At 35.8% G+C, this 18,469-nt stretch overlaps 1 protein-coding gene across 18 annotated transcripts in view; it reads left to right on the top strand.

The window, feature by feature from the left end:
• Positions 1 to 18,469, top strand: part of ANKRD28 (ankyrin repeat domain 28) — a 263,653-nt gene that overhangs the window by 122,752 nt on the left and 122,432 nt on the right. For 2 of the 18 annotated variants that reach the window (XM_077130068.1, XM_077130061.1), the window contains exon 1: positions 5,858 to 6,665. The exons of 15 other annotated variants lie outside the window; for them this stretch is intronic. Coding sequence is in view for 2 of the 3 variants with exons in the window: in XM_077130061.1 (XP_076986176.1) it covers positions 6,602 to 6,665 (64 nt within the window). In the remaining variant the exon portion in view is untranslated. Of the gene's footprint in view, positions 1 to 5,857; positions 6,666 to 13,134; positions 13,255 to 18,469 lie in introns of those variants that run through there. One more of the 18 variants, XM_077130072.1, reaches the window with a different exon arrangement.

Here is an 18,469-nt window from a genome sequence, read left to right on the forward strand (position 1 = left end):
TATGGTAAGCTCTGAGTAATAAGAGCATGTTATGAATGTTTTTGTCATAATTAATATTATTCATCTAAAATAATTGATTACTAAATGATATGGTTCTTCATATTTGTTTTATAAATGGAAATGTTCTTGTTCATTCATTTAAAAATACTGATCATGCTTCATGTGCCAGGTTAGAGAACAAAGTAAAGATTGCTGCTCCTGTGGGGTTTATGTTCAGACATGGAGAAACAGACTTTAAATACAAGTTGATTTTCAGTATGTTAGAAATTAAAGTGTGGTAGAAGAATGAAAAGCTGTATCAGGAATGGAGGTAGGATGAGCAATTATATAGGATATTCATATTCATAGTAGGCTCCATTGAACAAAGAGGCGCTAGGAGACCATTGCAGTCATTGACTCAGATCAAGAGCCATGGAGGTGGTGGTGAGAAATTATGTGATGCCGGGTAGATTTTGAAGATGATGCCAGCAAGATTTCTTGTCCTTAAACCAGTTTTTATCTAATTCTAATTCTGTTTAAGGACCTGTAAAATACATTTTAGTAAATTGTACTTGTTGTAAAGTTTCTTATAAAAAGTTAAAAATTTTACACTATGACGTAATAGAACTCTCCCTTATAGAATAGTTCCTATTGTGAACAGACTTCCTACAGTCCTAAAACAGTAGTCAGTCATACAGAGCTTAGATATGCAGTTTTGTGGCTGGATTATTGGGAAAAGATACATGTTTGAACTGAGCTTATTTAGCCTGTGGTACAGATATATGCTTAAAGAAATTGGAGACACAGTATTCCTTTAATTTGGAGATAGAGAGTTGAGAAATTTTGTATGAAAATCCCATTAAATAGTAGCCCAAATAGAATTTTGCCATTAAAATTTAAAAATTTTGCTTTTTTCCTAACAAAGTTTATGATCATATAGAATAAAATGTGGTTGAACATGGACCCTGATAATATTCTTATATTAGTTTATGAATAACTTTTCATGGCTCATGTACTTCTTTGAAGATATTTACTGTTCTGCAGATGCTAGCTCACTAGTTTTCAGCTGAAATTTATTAGAGATAAAGAGTTATGATAATTTCAAGAGAAAATCGTATTTCTTCTGAATTTGAGGCATCTTCTGTTCTAATATTAATTGATGGGATATAGATTTATATATGGGGTTTTTGTCACAAATGTTTTTCTAGAATGTTTCTTTTTTTAATAGTAAGAAATAGCTATAAGGAGTGAGGGTGGGGGGATTGCAGGAAAATGGCACACTTGGGAGCTCAAGTACTGAGTCGTTCCACCAAAACAATGATTAAACAGGCAGGAACTGTCTGAAACAACTATTTTGAAGCTCCAGAGGCCAGAAGAACAACACTGTATAGCATCCAAAAGAGCTGGAGGAAAGGCTGATACTTTACAGTAAAGAACAGTTAATTGTTCCCTTCACACAGCGGCTTCCAGCGGCTATCCTGCCCTCTTGTGGCAGACCACCTTGGGACCCAGGCCCTAGCTCAGTGGTGACAGAAGACATAAAGGCCGCGGTGGCTCAACAGTCAGGAATGCTTGCCTGTGATGCCAGAGGACCTGGGTTCGATTCCTGGTGCCTGCCCATGTAAAAAAAAAAAAAAAAAAAGATAAAAAATCCTCTCCCCCAAGACCAGGGGTAGGCACAGCCAATCGCTGATCATGGCTTTTGATTAGCAAATTCATATTGTTTGGGATCCAGCTCTGAGCAGCCATTGTTTTAACCCACACCCAGACAGAAATAGGAATAGTGGTGGAGACTTAAAGGTGCTGCACTTCCTCAGGGTTTTGAGGGACAGTTTAAGGATTGCCTTTGTTGGTCAGATCAGGAAAGCTTAGTTTTGAGGAGCCATTGGAGAAATTCTTGGCACCCTTCCTGATCTCATCCCAAGGTACTTTGTGGCCGGTTTATGCCCCCTTTGTGGGTCCCTGGCCTTGTTTTGGCTGGGAAAGACTGATTTGGGAAAGTCCTCTCCAGTGTGCCTACCTTCCAGAATTTGCCCTAGACAAAAGCAGATTGAAACAGATTGAAGCAGGTTGAAATATAGCTAGTTCAAACTAGGATTTGCTGTTAGTGTAAAATACACATATGATTTTGAAGGCCTTATATGAAATAATGTAAAATATTTCATTAAAATGTTTGATATTCATTACAATATTTTAGACATTGTTTTAATTAAAGCATGTTATTTAAAAAAAAAAAAAGCAGATTGAGACAACAAAAGGAGTGTGAAGGACTATGGAGGTGGGCAGTCTGGAACCAAGGCCCGCCAAGGTTCAAACACCCAGGACAGGGAGACCTGTCCCTAGGAAACAGAGGGGACAGCCGAACTCCTTTAAGCAGGGGAACTCCAAAACAACTGACAAGCAAAAACACAGGCCAAGATATAGGCCCAGAAAAACAGGGAAAACCCTGCACCCTGCATTCACCTTGGGTAGACCTTCCTGTTGGGAGGGCTGAAGCTCAAGAAAATCTGTTTTATCACAGGCTTGTTAGAAAACCAAGAAATGTATCTCAAAGAATAAATCCCGGAGTTAACATTTTATTAAACTGTTAAAATGTATGGTCTGCAAAAAAGGACAAAAAAAAGACAAAGAAACACAAAGTGATGGCCTATCCAACAGAAGAGGATAAAAATCTAGACAATACCAACAAAGAAGATGAAAATATGGACATACCAAAGAAAGCCTTTAAAGAAAATGATCTTAAAAACATTTAAGGAGATGGAGGAAACCACAGAGAAAGCACTAAAATCTATCAAGAAAACAATGAATATTCAATATGAGAGTCTTAAGTAAGAGATAGAAATTTCAGAAGGCCCTAAACAAAACTACTTGAGTTTAAGAACACAATAACTGCAATAAAAAATGCTCAGGTTGGTTTCAAGAGCAGAGATTGAGACTGGCAGAAGAAAGAATTAATGAACCTGAAGACAGACATGTGAATGACTCAGACTGAGGAGCAGAAAAACTAATTAAAAGCATAAACAACACAAATAGAGGTGAAGGAAAGGCTGCCCAAAGAAGTTGAATCTAAATGCAAGAGAATTGATAGAAGTGATGTAACTACGTAGCAGGTTTATAAGTATCATTGCCAAAATTGAAGGTGAATGTGATTGAAAGAGGGTGTATAATGCCATGTATCCCAATGATGAAATTTATGATTATAAATAATTTCTCACATGAACTACTTCAATGTTTCAATAGTGGGTAAAGAGTCAGTAGTAGAGGGATATAGGGGGAAAACTAAAAATGTATGCTATGGCCAATAGTTAACACGAAAACATCAACAGTACCAAAGCACTACCAGAGTCAACTAAATGGAGGGGAGAAGAGAGGGACAAGTGATAAGGAGTAGTTTTGATTTGGTAATTGGTGACATTATGTTTGCTGATTCTTTGTCATCATGGACTAATGAAAATTGTCTAAAATTTAGAGTGCTGCTGATTGTACAACCAAACGAAGGTACTGTAAGACATGGTTTGTTTATTTTGGACGTTATCCCTGATGCCCAATAGTTGGAGGGAGCCAAAGGATACAGTGACTGAGAAGTACAATGGTAAATGGTGACACATTGTATGATGGAATTTGGTGTGGCTACAAAAAGAAGGACCTCGAAGGGCACATAATGAACTAAATAAACTTTGGGGGCATTGGGCTGTGTGAAATAAACTAAAAACAGAAGAACAAATATGCTAAGGTCTCTCTCAGAAAACGTTTATAAGAAAACGGGAGCCTAGGTTATGGGCCCTTACAGCAGCCAGATTTCTTCTCAAGTTGTAGATGTATTTCTGGATTCTGAGACACTGAGCTATATTTGTATCAGCTGGTATTTCCTTGTAACTTTTAGTAGCTCTGTGATACCAAGGTCCCAGAAATGAAGTGCTACAGACCTGAAAGTTAGTATAGTTATACATAATAACAGATAAAGTAAATGAAAAAGAGATCAGGCCTCAATTAGAGTTTAAAACAAAGCCAGTCTGGCTGGGTCTAAGGTAAATTAGGTTGCAGAGCAAAAGATGATGGTGTATGTACTCTAGATCTTCAGCAGAGTTCTCGCCTGCCATGCTGGAGACCCGGCTTCACTTCCCGGTGCCTGCCAATGCAAAAAAAAAAAAGTAGTGGTAGAATATCTTGGATCTGAAGGGGGGTGGAATATATATGTATATATATGTGTGTGTGTATATATATATATATGTATATGTATATATATATGGAACTATTAAACTCTTCCATGTGGGAAGTCCCAGGTTCTCTCTCAACCACTGGGGACTCCCAAGAAAATAGGAGGCAACCCCTGTATTTTTTTTTTAATGGTTTTATTCATATGCCATATAATCCATTCTAAGTGTACAATCAATAGCTCTTGATATAATCAAATAGTTATTTATTCACCACTACAGTCAGTATGAAAACATTCTCATTTCTTCCAAAGAAAAATATCCCATACGCCTTATATCCCCCTGTTACTGCCATTTAGTTTGGTATAGTGCCTTTGTTACAATTAATGAAAGAATATTACAGTGTTACTGTTAACTATAGACCTTAGTTTACATGAATTGTATTTTCTCCCCATATAACCCCCTAGAGTTAACACCTTGTAATAGTGACGTATTCTTGTTCTAGCTCATGTAAGAACTCTCTTACGTTAATACAGTTAACCACCACCATTGTTTGCTCTGGGTTTTACGAAGTTATACAGTCCCAATTTTTTTCCCCTAGCTTTCCTTCTGGGTGACATACATGACTCTTTGCTCTTTCAACCATATTCACACCCTGCTTTGTTAATTACACTTAGAGTATTGTGCTACAGCACACAGTATTTTGCTATTCGTTTTCAAACCTGTACAATGTACCTTATTGAATATTCTGTACTCCTTAAGCATCGATTGCACACTATCTACCCACTTTCTATCTCCTGGTAATCTGTGCTCTCAAGTTTAATTCTCAGAGTTTGCTCATTATTGTTAGCTTATGTTGGTGAAGCCACACAATATGTGTTCTTTTGTTTCTGGCTTATTTTGCGCAGCATAATGCCCCCATGGTTCATTCACATCATGAGTTCATTCACATCATGAGTTCCTTCCTTTCTGCAATTGCACAATATTCCATCATATGTATGCACCGCAATTCACCCTTCCACTCATCAGTCAGTGGACCCTTGGGCCACCTCCATCCATTGTCGGTTTTTAATAATGCCACCGTAAGCATCAGTGTGCAAATGTCTGTTTGTGCCCCTGCTTATAGTTCTTCTGAGTATATACCTAGTAACGGGATTGCAGGATCGTATGTCAACCCTATATTCACTTCTTGTGGAACCCGCCCACACTGCCCTCCAGAGAGACTGCACAATTCTGCTTCCTACCATCAGTGAATAGGTATATCACTTTCTCCACATCTTCTCCAGCAATTGTAGTTTTCTGTTTTTTGTGGGGTTTTTTTTTAGTTGTATTCATGTACCAAACAGTCCACACTGAGTGTACAGTCCGTGGCTCCCGGTATGATCATATAGTCATGCATTCACCAGCACAATCGATATGAAAACATTTCCATTTCTTCTGAAAAGAAAGAAGGGGGAAAAAGAATCTCATACTTTTCCCTTGTATGTCCCTCTTTTTGGCATTTAGCTTTGGTATATTGCCTTTGTACAACTAATGAAAGACTATTACAGTATTACTGTTAATTGTAGACCCTATTTTGCATTAATTTTATCTTTTCCCATGTAACATCCCATCTTTATACCTTGTTAATAGTGGCATTTGTTCTTGTTCTTGTAGAACTTTCTTTTATTTGTACAGTTAACTACCATCATTGTCCAGTCCTCGTTTTTATCCTTTATTTTTCCTTCTGGTGCCATACTTGCCCCTAGCCTCCTTGTTCACCCATTTTCACTCTCAGCTTTGTTCATTATACTTATAATTCCAGTCAGCTTTGTGTTTTCTTTTTCCAAGTCTGACATCTTTGTAACTGAGGGTCCATACTGAACGGCAGAAAAACAAAGTCCCTGCTTCTAATTCCACTAGTTGAGAAACATTGCTCTAAAGTGGCACTATATTTGGGAATTGTCTTTTATTCTTTATTAGCTTGAAATCAAAGAAGATTTAAGTTAAATCTTAAGTTTAAAAAAAAAAAATATCAGTGTACCTCTATATGAAATAGAAACCAGAAGCTTATATGGTACAAATAAAAGCAGGACAGCTTTATTCAGGATATTGTTTGGATCATATCCTATTCACTGTACTGGTGAGGAGGGATCCCCTACCCTGAATAGTACAAGGTAGATGAACCCATGATATATGACAGATGAAATCAAACAAAAATTTATTAATCAAACATATTCATAGCCCCAGAGGAGGATATCAAGCCCTGGATTTTGAGGCTTGCTCTTATGAAATTTACTTCTGTAGGGAAGAAGCCAAAACGCCTCATAATGAGGCCTAACAGTTGCTTCCAGGAAACCTCTTTGTTGCTCATGTGTGGCCGGCCTCTCACTCTCTAAGGCCAACTCTGCAAGGAAAGTCATTGCCCTCCCTCCTAAGTGGTACAAGCCTTTCAGGGTTGAAAATCTCCCTGACAACATGGGGCGTTGATGAAACTGACCCTGGCAGCATCGAATCGACAGTGCCTTCCTGACCAAAATGGGGAAAAGAAAGGTAATAAAATAAGGTATCAGTGGCCAAGAGAGATCAAATGGAGTTAAGAGCCTCTTCTCGAGGCTCCTCTTATGCGAACTTCAGTTAGATAGTGCTAATTACCATAATTTGCTAAACCCCAATCAGCATCACTTCTGTTGGTTCTTAAGAACACTAGGCTCTATGCCAGTTGTGTACCCCCCAGAAAAACCATGCTCTTTAATCCTCATTCAGTATTGCTGGGTGGGATCCTTTTGATAGTTTCCATGAAGATGTGACCCAACAACTGTGGGTGATAACTTTTGATTAGGTGGTTTCCATGGAGATGTGTCTCCACCCATTAAAGGGGGGGTTACTTACTGGAGCTTTTTAAGAAGAAATCATTTTAGGAAAAGCTTGAGCACCAACTGAGCCCACACAGCCAGAGACCTGTGGAGATGTGGAAGGAAAACGCCTATGGGAAAGCATTGTGAAATGAGGAGAGAAAGCTAGCAGATGTCACCATGTGCTTTTCTAGCTGACGGGTGTTCTGGACTCATCAGCCTTTCTTGGATCAAAGTATCTTTTCCTGGATGCCTTAGTTTGAACATTACAGCCATAGAACTATAAACTTGCAACTTAATAAATTCCCCCTTTTAAAAGCCAGTTCATTTATGGTATATTGCATTACAGTAGCTTTAAAAAACTAAAACAGGCTTGAAGTGACTCTCTGTAAAGATTTCATGCACTAGGTTTGCCTTCCTAGAACATATAGTTCCCAGAGGGTACCTAGGTAATATAAATACTGAAAGTCAGAGGAGGAACCAGCCTCTCCAGGATTATCAATTAATTATGTCCCCTTATCCTTTAGTGTAGACACTCCATCTCAACATGAAAAAGTCAGAACAGGCATTCCCCAAAGATCCCTATAGATAGGGAGAAGGATTAAAGGACAAGGAGGAGGTATAACAGAAAATGGGATTTAGCAAAGGAATATGTTCCAGTGTTTTGGAGCAGCTAGAAGGAAAAATCTGAGATGTTGAAATGGTAGCCTGTGACAAACTCTGGGATCTGTTCTGGAACTACTTGTTGAAGTGTACTTTGAAAATTATTACTCTTTTCTTTCTTTCTTTGCTTTGTATATATGTTATATTATACAGTTAAAATTTTTTTTTTAAGTGAAAACAGCGTAAGATACCTCTAGGACACTATCTAGTACACCAACATATTCATTGTGGAGTCCCAGAAAGAGAGAAAACTGCAGGAGATATATCCAAAGAAATAATGACAGAAAACTGTCAAAACTTAAAGTACATGTGAATATCCACATCCAAGAAGTCCAGAGAACACCAAAGAGGTTAAACATGAAGAAAATTACATCTTATCTTATATTGCTTACACTATTAAATGCAGAGAACAAGAAGAGAATTCTGAGTTGCAAGAGAAAAGGAATGTTATACACAAGGGAGTCCCAATTACATTGAGTGCCAATTTCTTATCAGAAACCATGGAGACAAGAAGGCAGTGGGTTCAAATACTTGCAGTACAAGGAAACCAACTGCCTTCCAAGAACTTCATATACAGTGAGATTTTCTTTAAAAAATAAGGGAGATTGTAATTCTGAAGAGCTTACTATAATCTGGATACATACCACAGTATGGTGGGCAGATAATTTTAATTTATTGCCAAGATCCCTTGAGGGACTAGAGAAAGCGTATGTAACTATTAAACTTTCCCAACTGGGCAACCCCTAATACTCTCTAAAACATTAGGGACTCCCAAGTTATTAGGCCAAGTCCTTGATCTTGAGGCTTGCTTTTATGAAACATTTCCGTAGTGGAGAGATTATGCCTAAAAGTTACTTCCAGAAAACCTCTTTTGTTGCTCAGATGTGGCCTCTCTATCTCTAAGCCCACCTCTAAAGGGAAAATCATTACCCTTCCTCCTACATGGGACATGACATTCAAGGATGAAAGTCTCACTGACTTCCAGGTATAACTTTGGCCCTGGCATTGTGGAGTTGACAATGCCCTCCTGACAAAAAGATGGGAAAGAAATGTAACGAAATAAACCATCAGTCTTGATAAATTATTATCGATTAACAGTATTGAAATTATACGATATGTATTCTCCAACCACAATGGAATGAAGGTAGAAATCAATAACAGGGAAAATATAAAATTCACAAATTTGTGGAAATTAAACAACATACTCTTAAACATCCAGTGGGTAGGTGAAAGAGGAAATCAGAAGTGAAATTAGGAAATGTCTTGAGGCAAATGAAAATAGGACCTACCGAAGCTCATGAGATGCAGCACAGGCAGTGCTGAGAGGGAAATCTGTGTCACTAAATGCTTACATTAAAATCAAATAAAAAAATCTAACCTCAAAACTGGAAGCACCAAGAAAAAGAAAAGCTAAACCCAAAGTGAGCAGAAGGAAGGAATAAAACAAAAATGACAGTGGAAATAAATGAAGTAAAGAACAGTAACAACAAGAATAACAGAATAGATTCAACAAACCAAAATGTAGTTCTTTGAAAGATCAGTGAAACTGACATTTAGCTAGACTGACAAGAAAAGAATAAAGAGGATACAAATAACAAAAATTAGAAGGGAAAACTAGGGACATTACTACAGACCTCACTGAAGTCAATAGGTGTATGAGGGAATACTCTGCACAGCTGTATGCCAATAAATTAGATATAGTAATTGAAATGAACAAATTCCTAGAAACAAATTCCTAAACTACCTTCATTGACTCAAGAGCTGAACAAACCTATTACTAGTAAAGAGATTGAATCAGTTTCAACCTCTCAACAAAGAAAAGCCCAGAGTAAGATGGTTTCACAGGGGTATTCTACCAAACAATCCCAAAAGACTTGACTCCAATTTTGCTTGAACTCTTCAAAAAAACTGAAGAAGCCCTCCCTAATTCATTCTACAAGGCCAACATTACCCTCATATCAAAGTCAGATAAGCATGCTGCAAGAAAACTACAGACTAATATTTCTTGTGAATATAGACACAAAAATCCTCAACAAAATATTGGCAAACCAAATCCGACAACATACTAAAATAATTACACACCATAATCAAGTGGGATTTATTCCAGTTATTCAAGGTTAGTTCAAGATAAAATCAATGACTGTAATACACATTAACAGAAGGAATGGAAAAAAACACATGATCATCTCAATTGATGCATAAATGGGACTTGACAAAATTATAGGTACCTCTTCATTATAAAAACACTTAGAACATTAGGAATAGAAGGAGACTTCCTCAACATGATAGAGGCCACTGTTAACATCCTACTTAGCGGGGAAAGATTGAAAGCTTTCCCTCTGTTCTAGTTTGCTAGCTGCCGGAATGTGTTATACCAGAAATAGAACGGCTTTTTAAAAGGGGAATTTGATAAGTTGCTAGTTTACAGTTCTGTGGCCCTGAAAATGTCCCAATTAAAGCAAGTCTATAAAAATGTCCAAATTAAGGCGCCAACAGAAGGTTACTTTCACTCAAGAAAGGCTGATGAAGTTCAGGGTTTCTCATCTGGGAAAATACATGGCAAACATGGCGACATCTGCTGGATTTCTCTCCTTGCTTCTTTTCTCATGAAGCTTCCTCTGGGGCATTTTCCTTCTTCGTCTCCAAAGGTCTCTGTTTGAGTGGGTGCTGTCTCTCTCAGTCTCTCAAGCTTTTTCCAAAATGTTTCCTCTTTTAAAGGATTCCAGTAAAGTAACAAGACCCACCTGTAATAGGTAGAGTCACATCTCCCTCTATTCAAAAGTTCATACCCACAATTGGGTGAGTCACATCTCTGTGGAGATAACCTAATTAAGTTTCCAACCTACATTATTGAATAGGGATTAAGAGAAACGGTTGCTCCCACAAAATTGAGTTAGGGTAAAACATGTCCTTTCTAGGATGCATAAATTTTTCAAACTGGCACACCCTCTAAGATCTGGAACAAGACAAGGATGTCCACTGTCACCACTGTTATTTAGTATTATACTGAAGGTTCTTGCCAGAGCAATTAAGCAAGAAAAAGAAATAAAAGGCATCCAGGTTGGAAAGGAAGAAGTAAAACTTTCCCTATTTGCGGGTGATATGATGCTGTATACAGAAAATCCTTCCAAATCCAACACAGAGCTCCTACAGCTAAAAAATGAATTTAAAAAGCGGCAGGGTACAAGAGCAATACCTCTGTATTACTACTGTTTATATATACAAGAATGAACAATTGGAAGATCAAATTAAGAAAAAAAATTCCATTCACAACAGCAAATAAAAGAATCAAATATCTAGGAATAAATCTAACCAAAGATATAAAGAACTCATATACAGAAAACTATAAAACATTGCTAAAAGAAATCAAAGAAGATCTAAATAAAATGGAAGGACCTTTGTTTTCCTGGATTGGAAAACTAAGTATCTTTAAGATATTAATCCTACCAAAGTAATTTATGGATACAATGCAATCCCAATCAAAATTCCAATAACCTTCTTTGTGGAAATGGAAAAGCAACAGCCAGTGCCAACTTGAAAGAGAATGAAGTTGGAGAACTCACACTTCTTGATCTTAAAATTTATTACACAGCCATAGTAATTAAAACAACATGGTACTCATATAAAACCAATGGAATTGAATTGAGAGCTAAGAATTAACCCTCATATTTATGACCAATTTATTTTTTGTTTGTTTTTCCGTTTTTAAACTTTTTTTATTGTATAGTATACCATATATACAAAGCAAAGAAATAAAAAAGCAATAGTTTTCAAAGCACTCTTCAAAAAGTGGTTACAGGATACATCCCAGAGTTTGTCATGGGCTACCATAGGATCCTCTCATATGTTGCCTTCTAGCTGCTCCAGAATATAGGAGGCTAGAGGGCTTAAATACTTTATCATCACAATTGACTTTTTTTCCTTCTTTTTTTGTGAACAATAACATATATACACATTAAAGCTATAAATTTCCAAGCACAGCACCAGAATTAGTTGTAGGACATACTTCAGACTTTGACATGGGTTACAATTTCACAATTTTAGGTATTTACTTCTAGCTGCTCTAAAATACTGGAGACTTAAAGAGATATCAATTTAATGATTCAGCAGTCATATTCATTTGTTAAGTCCTATCTTCTATGCATAATTCCACCATCACCTTTGATCTTTCCATACCTCTCATTGGGGTTGTTTGGGCTCTAGCAGTTCTAAATTTCTGATATTAGCAGGGTCTATCACTAATATGGGGTAGGAAGATGGAACTATCTGAAATTCTGGAGAGGCTGGGCTAGGTTTCAGACTTATCTGGACCAGAGACCCATCCGGAGGTTGTAGGTTTCTGGCAAATTCCTCTAGAGCCTGGAATCCTTGTGGAATCTTATAAATTGCCCTAGGTGTTCTTCAGGATTGACTGGAATGGTCATGGTTAGGGCTTGGCAGGTTTTGATAGTTAGCAAGGTCTGCGTGAAGCTTGCATAAGAGCAACCTCCAGAATAGCCTCTTGACTCTATTTGAACACTCTCTACCACTGATACTTTATTAATTACACTTCTTTTCCCCACTTTGGTCAGAATGTAATTGTTGATCCCACAGTGCCAGGTCTGAATTCATCCCTGGGAGTCCTCTCCCACGTCTTCAGGGAAACTTTCACCCCTGGGTGTCATGTCCTACATAGGGGGGAGGGCAATGATTTCACTTGCAGAGTTGGACTTAGAGAGACTATGGCCAGTTTATTTTTGATGAGCTTACCAAGATCACTCAACTGGGAAAAAGCAGTCTTTTAAAAAAAAATGGCACTAGGGAGACTGGGTATTCACTTACTTTAAAAAGGAGGACCCCTGCCTCACACTATATACAAAAATCAACTCAGAGTGGATTAAGGATCTCAATATAAAAGATTTAAAACTATCAAACCCCTGGAGTGAAATGTAGGGAAGCATCTACTAGACTTTGTGTTAGGCATTGTTTTCCTAGACTTTATACCCAAAGCACAAGCAACAAAAGAACAGATAGATGAATAGGACCTCATCAAAATTAAAGACTTTTGTGACTCAAAGCACTTTATCATGAAAGTAAAATGACAGCCTACACAATAGGAAAACATGTTTGGAAACCACATATCCATAAAGGTTTTATATCTAGAGTATGTAATGAACTCCTACAACGTAAACACAAAAATCCAACCCATTTTAAAAATTGGCAAAAGATTTGAACGGGTATCTCTTCAAAGATAAACAGATAGTCTGTAAAGCACATGAAAGAATGCCCATTATTAGTCATCAGGAAATACAAATCAAAACCACAACTATACACCATTTCACACCCATTAGAATGGCTGCTGTTAAAACAAAAAAAAAAAGGAAAATAGTGTGAGAGAGAAAATAGAGAAATAGAAACCGTTTCCATGCCTGGTGGAAATGCAAAATGATACAGCCACTGTATAAGACAGCTTGGTGGTTCCTTAGAAAGTTAAGTATAGAAGTACTATCTAATCCCGCTACTAGGTATATGCCCAGAAGAATTGACAGCAGGGGCTTGAACAGATATTTGCCGACGGATGTTCATAGCAGCATTATTCACAGTTGCCTAAAGATGGAAGCAAAGCAAGTGGCCACCAATGAATGGTAAATATAATGTGGTATATACATATCATAGATATTATACAAAAGTAAAAAGGAATGATGTCCAGATCCAGGTGAAAACATGGGTGAACCTTGAAGACATTATGTTGAGTGAAATAAGCCAGACAGGAAAGGACAAATATTGTATGATCTCACTGATTTGAAACAGAATAAGTGAACTCGTAGGGTCAAAATCTCAAATATTGGTTATCAGAGGATGGGGTGGGGATATAGAGTGGGAAGTTAAGATATAGAATGTATGGGGGTTTGTCTTTGAATAATGGAAGTGTTTTGACAATTAATAGTGGTGATGGTAGCACAACATTGTGAATGCAATTAACAGCACTGAAATATATGTTTGAATATGATTTAAAGGTTAAGTGTTAAATTGTATATATGAGAACAGAATAAACTTTTTTGTGTGTGAACTATAACATATATATATATATAAAAGCAATAAGTTTCCAGATACAATTTAGCAAGAAGTTATAGAACAGATTTTAAAGTTTGGTATTGGTTACAGTTCCACGAGTTTTCATTTTTTCTTCTAGCCCCTCCAGGACACTGGAGACCAGCAGAAATATCAATATAATGATTCAGCACTCATACTTATCCTATCTTCTCTGTTATACTTTTTAAACAATTTTTAAAAATCTGTGGAACTTCACTGTATAAACAGTGAACCCCAAGTTAAATCATGGACTTTAATTGATAGTACAATTATAAAAATATGCTATCATCAATTGTAACAAGTTTTCCACACCAATGCATAGTATTAATGATGGAGTGGTGTATGTGAATCCTGTAGTTATGCATGATTGCTTTGTAAACTCACAACTTCTCTAATAAAGGGAAAACAAATAGCTATTCTAAAAACCGTACAGTTCCACTTAGTTTAATGTTTAGGATTTTGGATAAGAACTCCACTGTTGCATTTCTTTTCATTTCAATATAGAATTCTTTTTTTTTTTTAACTTCCATTTTGTCATGGGGATTATTGTATCTCACTCAATATACAATTTCTTTTAATTTTTTCTTTTATACCCGGGAGCAACTTTTCAAGTGTTTAAAGTTTTACTTAATCCCTTCCTTTAAAAAGTAGACCTTTTTATCAACAATTTTTAGTCATTTGTACTGACTTATTTATTGGTCTTTGTAAGTATGATACCAGATGAAATATCAGGTTTGAAAAAGCATTTGACAGAATGCGTAGTTTTTAATAATAATTCAAATAAAAATCACACATGAAATTACCCATGGTGCATATGTAAAAAAAAAAAAAGCTATTTTAACCTGCTTTTGAAAAATACTTTTGGAATCATTTTCAGTTCAGTGAAGAAATGCAGCTCCTGTAGCTATATTTCAAAGGAAGAAGTAGGTTTCACAATGAATTCAGTTATCTGCAATTGGCAGAGTAAAAAAGTTTTAAAATTTGCCTCAAGACTACTAAATCCCTCCACAGCACCCCACTCCCCACACCCCACATTTCTTCTGACTTCTGTTTCTGCTACCCTCCTTTTTTCTTACTCTGTTTTAACCTCACTGCCTCCCACCTTAGTCTTTGCACTGCTTTCTTTAGCCTCAAACCCTCTTTCTCAGCCACATGACTTAAAACTCAGCTATTTTTTAATCATCCTTTAAGAAATTTTTGTAAAATATATATTTAAAAATTGGCTATTTTAACCACATTTATATTTATAGTTCAGTAGCATTAATTATATTTACAGTGCTGTGCAACCATCACTATTATCTGTTTCCAAAATTTTTTAGTATCCCTAACTGAAATTCTGTAACTATTAACCAATAACTGTTTCCTCCATCTAATACCTGGTAACCTCTAATCTACTTATTGTCTCTATGAGTTTGCTAATTCTAGGTACATCATATAAGTGCAGTCATACAACATTTGTCCTTTTTTGTCTGTTTTTTTTTTCACCTGATATATTTTCAAGGCTTATCCATTTTGTGCTATCAGAACCTCATGTCTCATTCCTTTTTATAATGGAATAATATTCCTCCCTCCTTCTCTCCCTCTCTGTCTCTGTGTCTCTCTCTTTGTCTCCTACACACACACACGCGCGCACATACCACATTTCATTTATCTATTGGTCTGTTGCAGGTCGCTTTGGTTGTTTCTACCTTTTGGCTTTTCTGAATAATGCTGCTATAAACATTGGTGTACACATATCTGAGTCCCCATTTTTATTTCTTTTGGATATTTACCTAGAAATGAAATGGCCAGATAATATGGTAATTCTGTGTTTAACTTACTTAGGAATCGCTATACTATTTTTCATAGTAGCTGCACCTTTGCATTTACTACCAGCAATATATGAGGGTTCTACTTTGTCTAGATCCTCACCATAAATAATCATTAAAATGAATTATTTTAATTTCAGTTAGTTTTTACATATAGATATCCAGTTTTCCCAGTACTGTCATTGAAGCAACTGCTTTCTCCTACTTTGAATGGTATTGGCACTCTTGTCAAAAATCAGCTGACCACAGATTCGAGAGTTTACTTCTAGGATCTCAGTTTTGTTCTATCGGTCTGTTTGACTGTCCTTATACCACTATCCCCTTTTTATTGCTATAGCTTTGAGAGTAAGTTTTGAAATCAAGAAATATGAATCCTCCAGCTTTGCTTTTGTTTTTTGGGTTTTTTTCCCAAGAATGTTTTGGCTATTCTGTGTTCTTATGAATCTTAGGATGAGTTTTTTTGTTTCTGCAAAATAATACCTTTGGAATTTTAATAGGGATTACATTGAATCTGTATGTTGCTTTGGTTAGTATAGTCATCTTAGCAACGTTGTCTTCCGATCCATGAACATTTATTATCTTTCCACTTAGTAGGTCTTCTTTAATTTCTTTCAGCGGTGTTTTGTAGTTTTCAGTGTTCAACTCTAGTACCTCCTTGGTTAAATTATTCCTGTGTATTTTATTTTGTTAATGTTGTTGTAAATGAATTTTTATTTTCTTTACAGATTGTTCGTTGCTAACGTATAGAAATAGAACTGATTTTTGCATGTTGAGTTTGTGTCCTCCAACATGGCTGAATTCATTTTTTGTTTTGTTATATTTTGTTTTTGTAGTTCTGGACTTTTTTTTGTCGATTCTTTAGGATTTTCTAGATACGAGATCATATTCTCCATAAATAAAGATACATTTACTTCTTCCCTTCCAATTTGAAATTCTTTTATTTCATTTCCTTGCCTAATTGTTCTGGCTAGTACTTCCAGTACAATGTTGAATAGAATGGTGAAAACAAGCATTCTTGTCTTGATTCTGATTTTAAGGGAAGCAATTTCTATTTTTCACCATTCAGTATGATGTTATGTATCACCATTCAGTATGATGGAGTTTTTCATATGTGTTCTTTATCAGGTTAAGAAAGCTCCCTTCTGTTCTTGGTTTGTGTGTTATTATCTTGAAAGGGTTTTAGATTTTGTCAAATGCTTTTTTCTGCATCAATTTGAGATATCATGCATTTTTTTCCCTTCATTCTATTAATAAGGTGTCTTACATTGATTTTTTTGGATGTTAAACCACAGTTGCATTCCTGAGATGATTTGCACTTAGTTTATAATCCTTTTAATATCCTGCTGAATTTGTTTTGCGAGTTATTTTGTTGATGGTTTTTACATCTATATTCATAAGACATGTAGTTTTATCTTATAATGTTCTGACTTCAGTATCATGTAATGCTGACCTCGTAGAATAAATTAGAGATATATTCCTCTTCAGATTTTTGAAAGAGTTTGAGAATGATTTTTGTTAATTCTTCTTTAAATGTACGGTGAATTCACCCGTGAAACCATCTGGTCCTGGGTTTTCTTTATTGGGAGTTGTGATTATTTCAGTTCTCCTTCCTTGTTAAAGGTTTCTTCAGATTTTTTTTGTTTCTTCTTCAGTGAGTTTTGGTAGAGTGTATGTTTCTAGGAATGTATTCATTTTCATGTAGGTTAACCAATTTGTTTGCATACAGTTCAGAATATTATCTTATAGTCCTTTTTTCTATAAAGTTGGTAATTATACCCTATTTTTCATTTTTTATGTGAGTAATTTGAGACTTTCTTTTTTCTTAGTCGATCTCGCTTAAAGGTTTGTCGTTTTCTGTTGGTCATTTTAAAGGAAGAACTTCTAATTTGATCTCCTTGTTCTTTTTCTCTATTGCTTTTCTGTTTTCTACTTTGTTTATCTGTGCTCTAATATTCATTATTTCCTTCCTTCTGCTATCTTTGAGTTTAGTTTGTTCTTTTCTAACTCCTCAAAAGAGTACTATTAGGTTTTTAGTTTGAGATCTTTCTCCTTTTTAAATGTAGGTGTAACAGGTCTAGGTTTACCTCTAAACTCCATTTTTATTGCATCCCATAAGTTTTGAGTTATTGTGTTATTGTTTAGATTTGCCTCAAGGTATTTTCTAATTTCCCTTGTTATTATAATCTGTTTTGTGGTCACTCCAGTTCTTTTTTGGTTACTATTTGCATGGAGTATCTTTTTCCATACGTTAACTTTCAATTTCGTCTTTGTATCTAAAGGGAGTCTCTTGTACATAGAGATACATAGAATCATGTCTTTTGTTTTTTTAATATTTTTATTGACAAATCTACACACATATACATTCCTTACACAGTGTGCAAGCAGTGGTTCACAATATCGTCACACAGTTGTGTATTTATCACTATGATAATTTTTACATCATTTGTATCCCTCCAGAAAAAAAAAGAAAAAGAAAAAGAAAAACCTCATACATTCCATGCCCCTTACCCCTCCCTCATTGACCCCTAGTATTTTAATCTATGCAATTTATTTTGCTCCTTACCGCTCCAATTATTTATTCATTGTCCTTCCTTTCTTTCTTTCTTTATTTAATTATTTTTTTTATTAATTAACGGAAAAAAAGAAATTAACCCAACATTTAGAAATCATACCATTCTACATATGCAATCAGTAATTCTTAATATCATCACATAGATGCATGATCATCGTTTCTTAGTACATTTGCATCGGTTTAGAAGAACTAGCAACACAACCGAAAAAGATATAGAATGTTAATATAGAGAAAAAAATAAAAGTAATAATAATAGTAAAAAAAAAAAACAAAACAAAAACCCTATAGCTCAGATGCAGCTTCATTCAGTGTTTTAACATGATTACTTTACACTTAGGTATTTTTGTGCTGTCCATTTTTGAGTTTTTGTATCTAGTCCTGTTGCAC

The sequence above is a fragment of the Tamandua tetradactyla genome, chromosome 15, assembly GCF_023851605.1.
Source record: "Tamandua tetradactyla isolate mTamTet1 chromosome 15, mTamTet1.pri, whole genome shotgun sequence".
In the NCBI taxonomy this organism is placed as follows: Eukaryota; Metazoa; Chordata; class Mammalia; order Pilosa; family Myrmecophagidae; genus Tamandua; species Tamandua tetradactyla.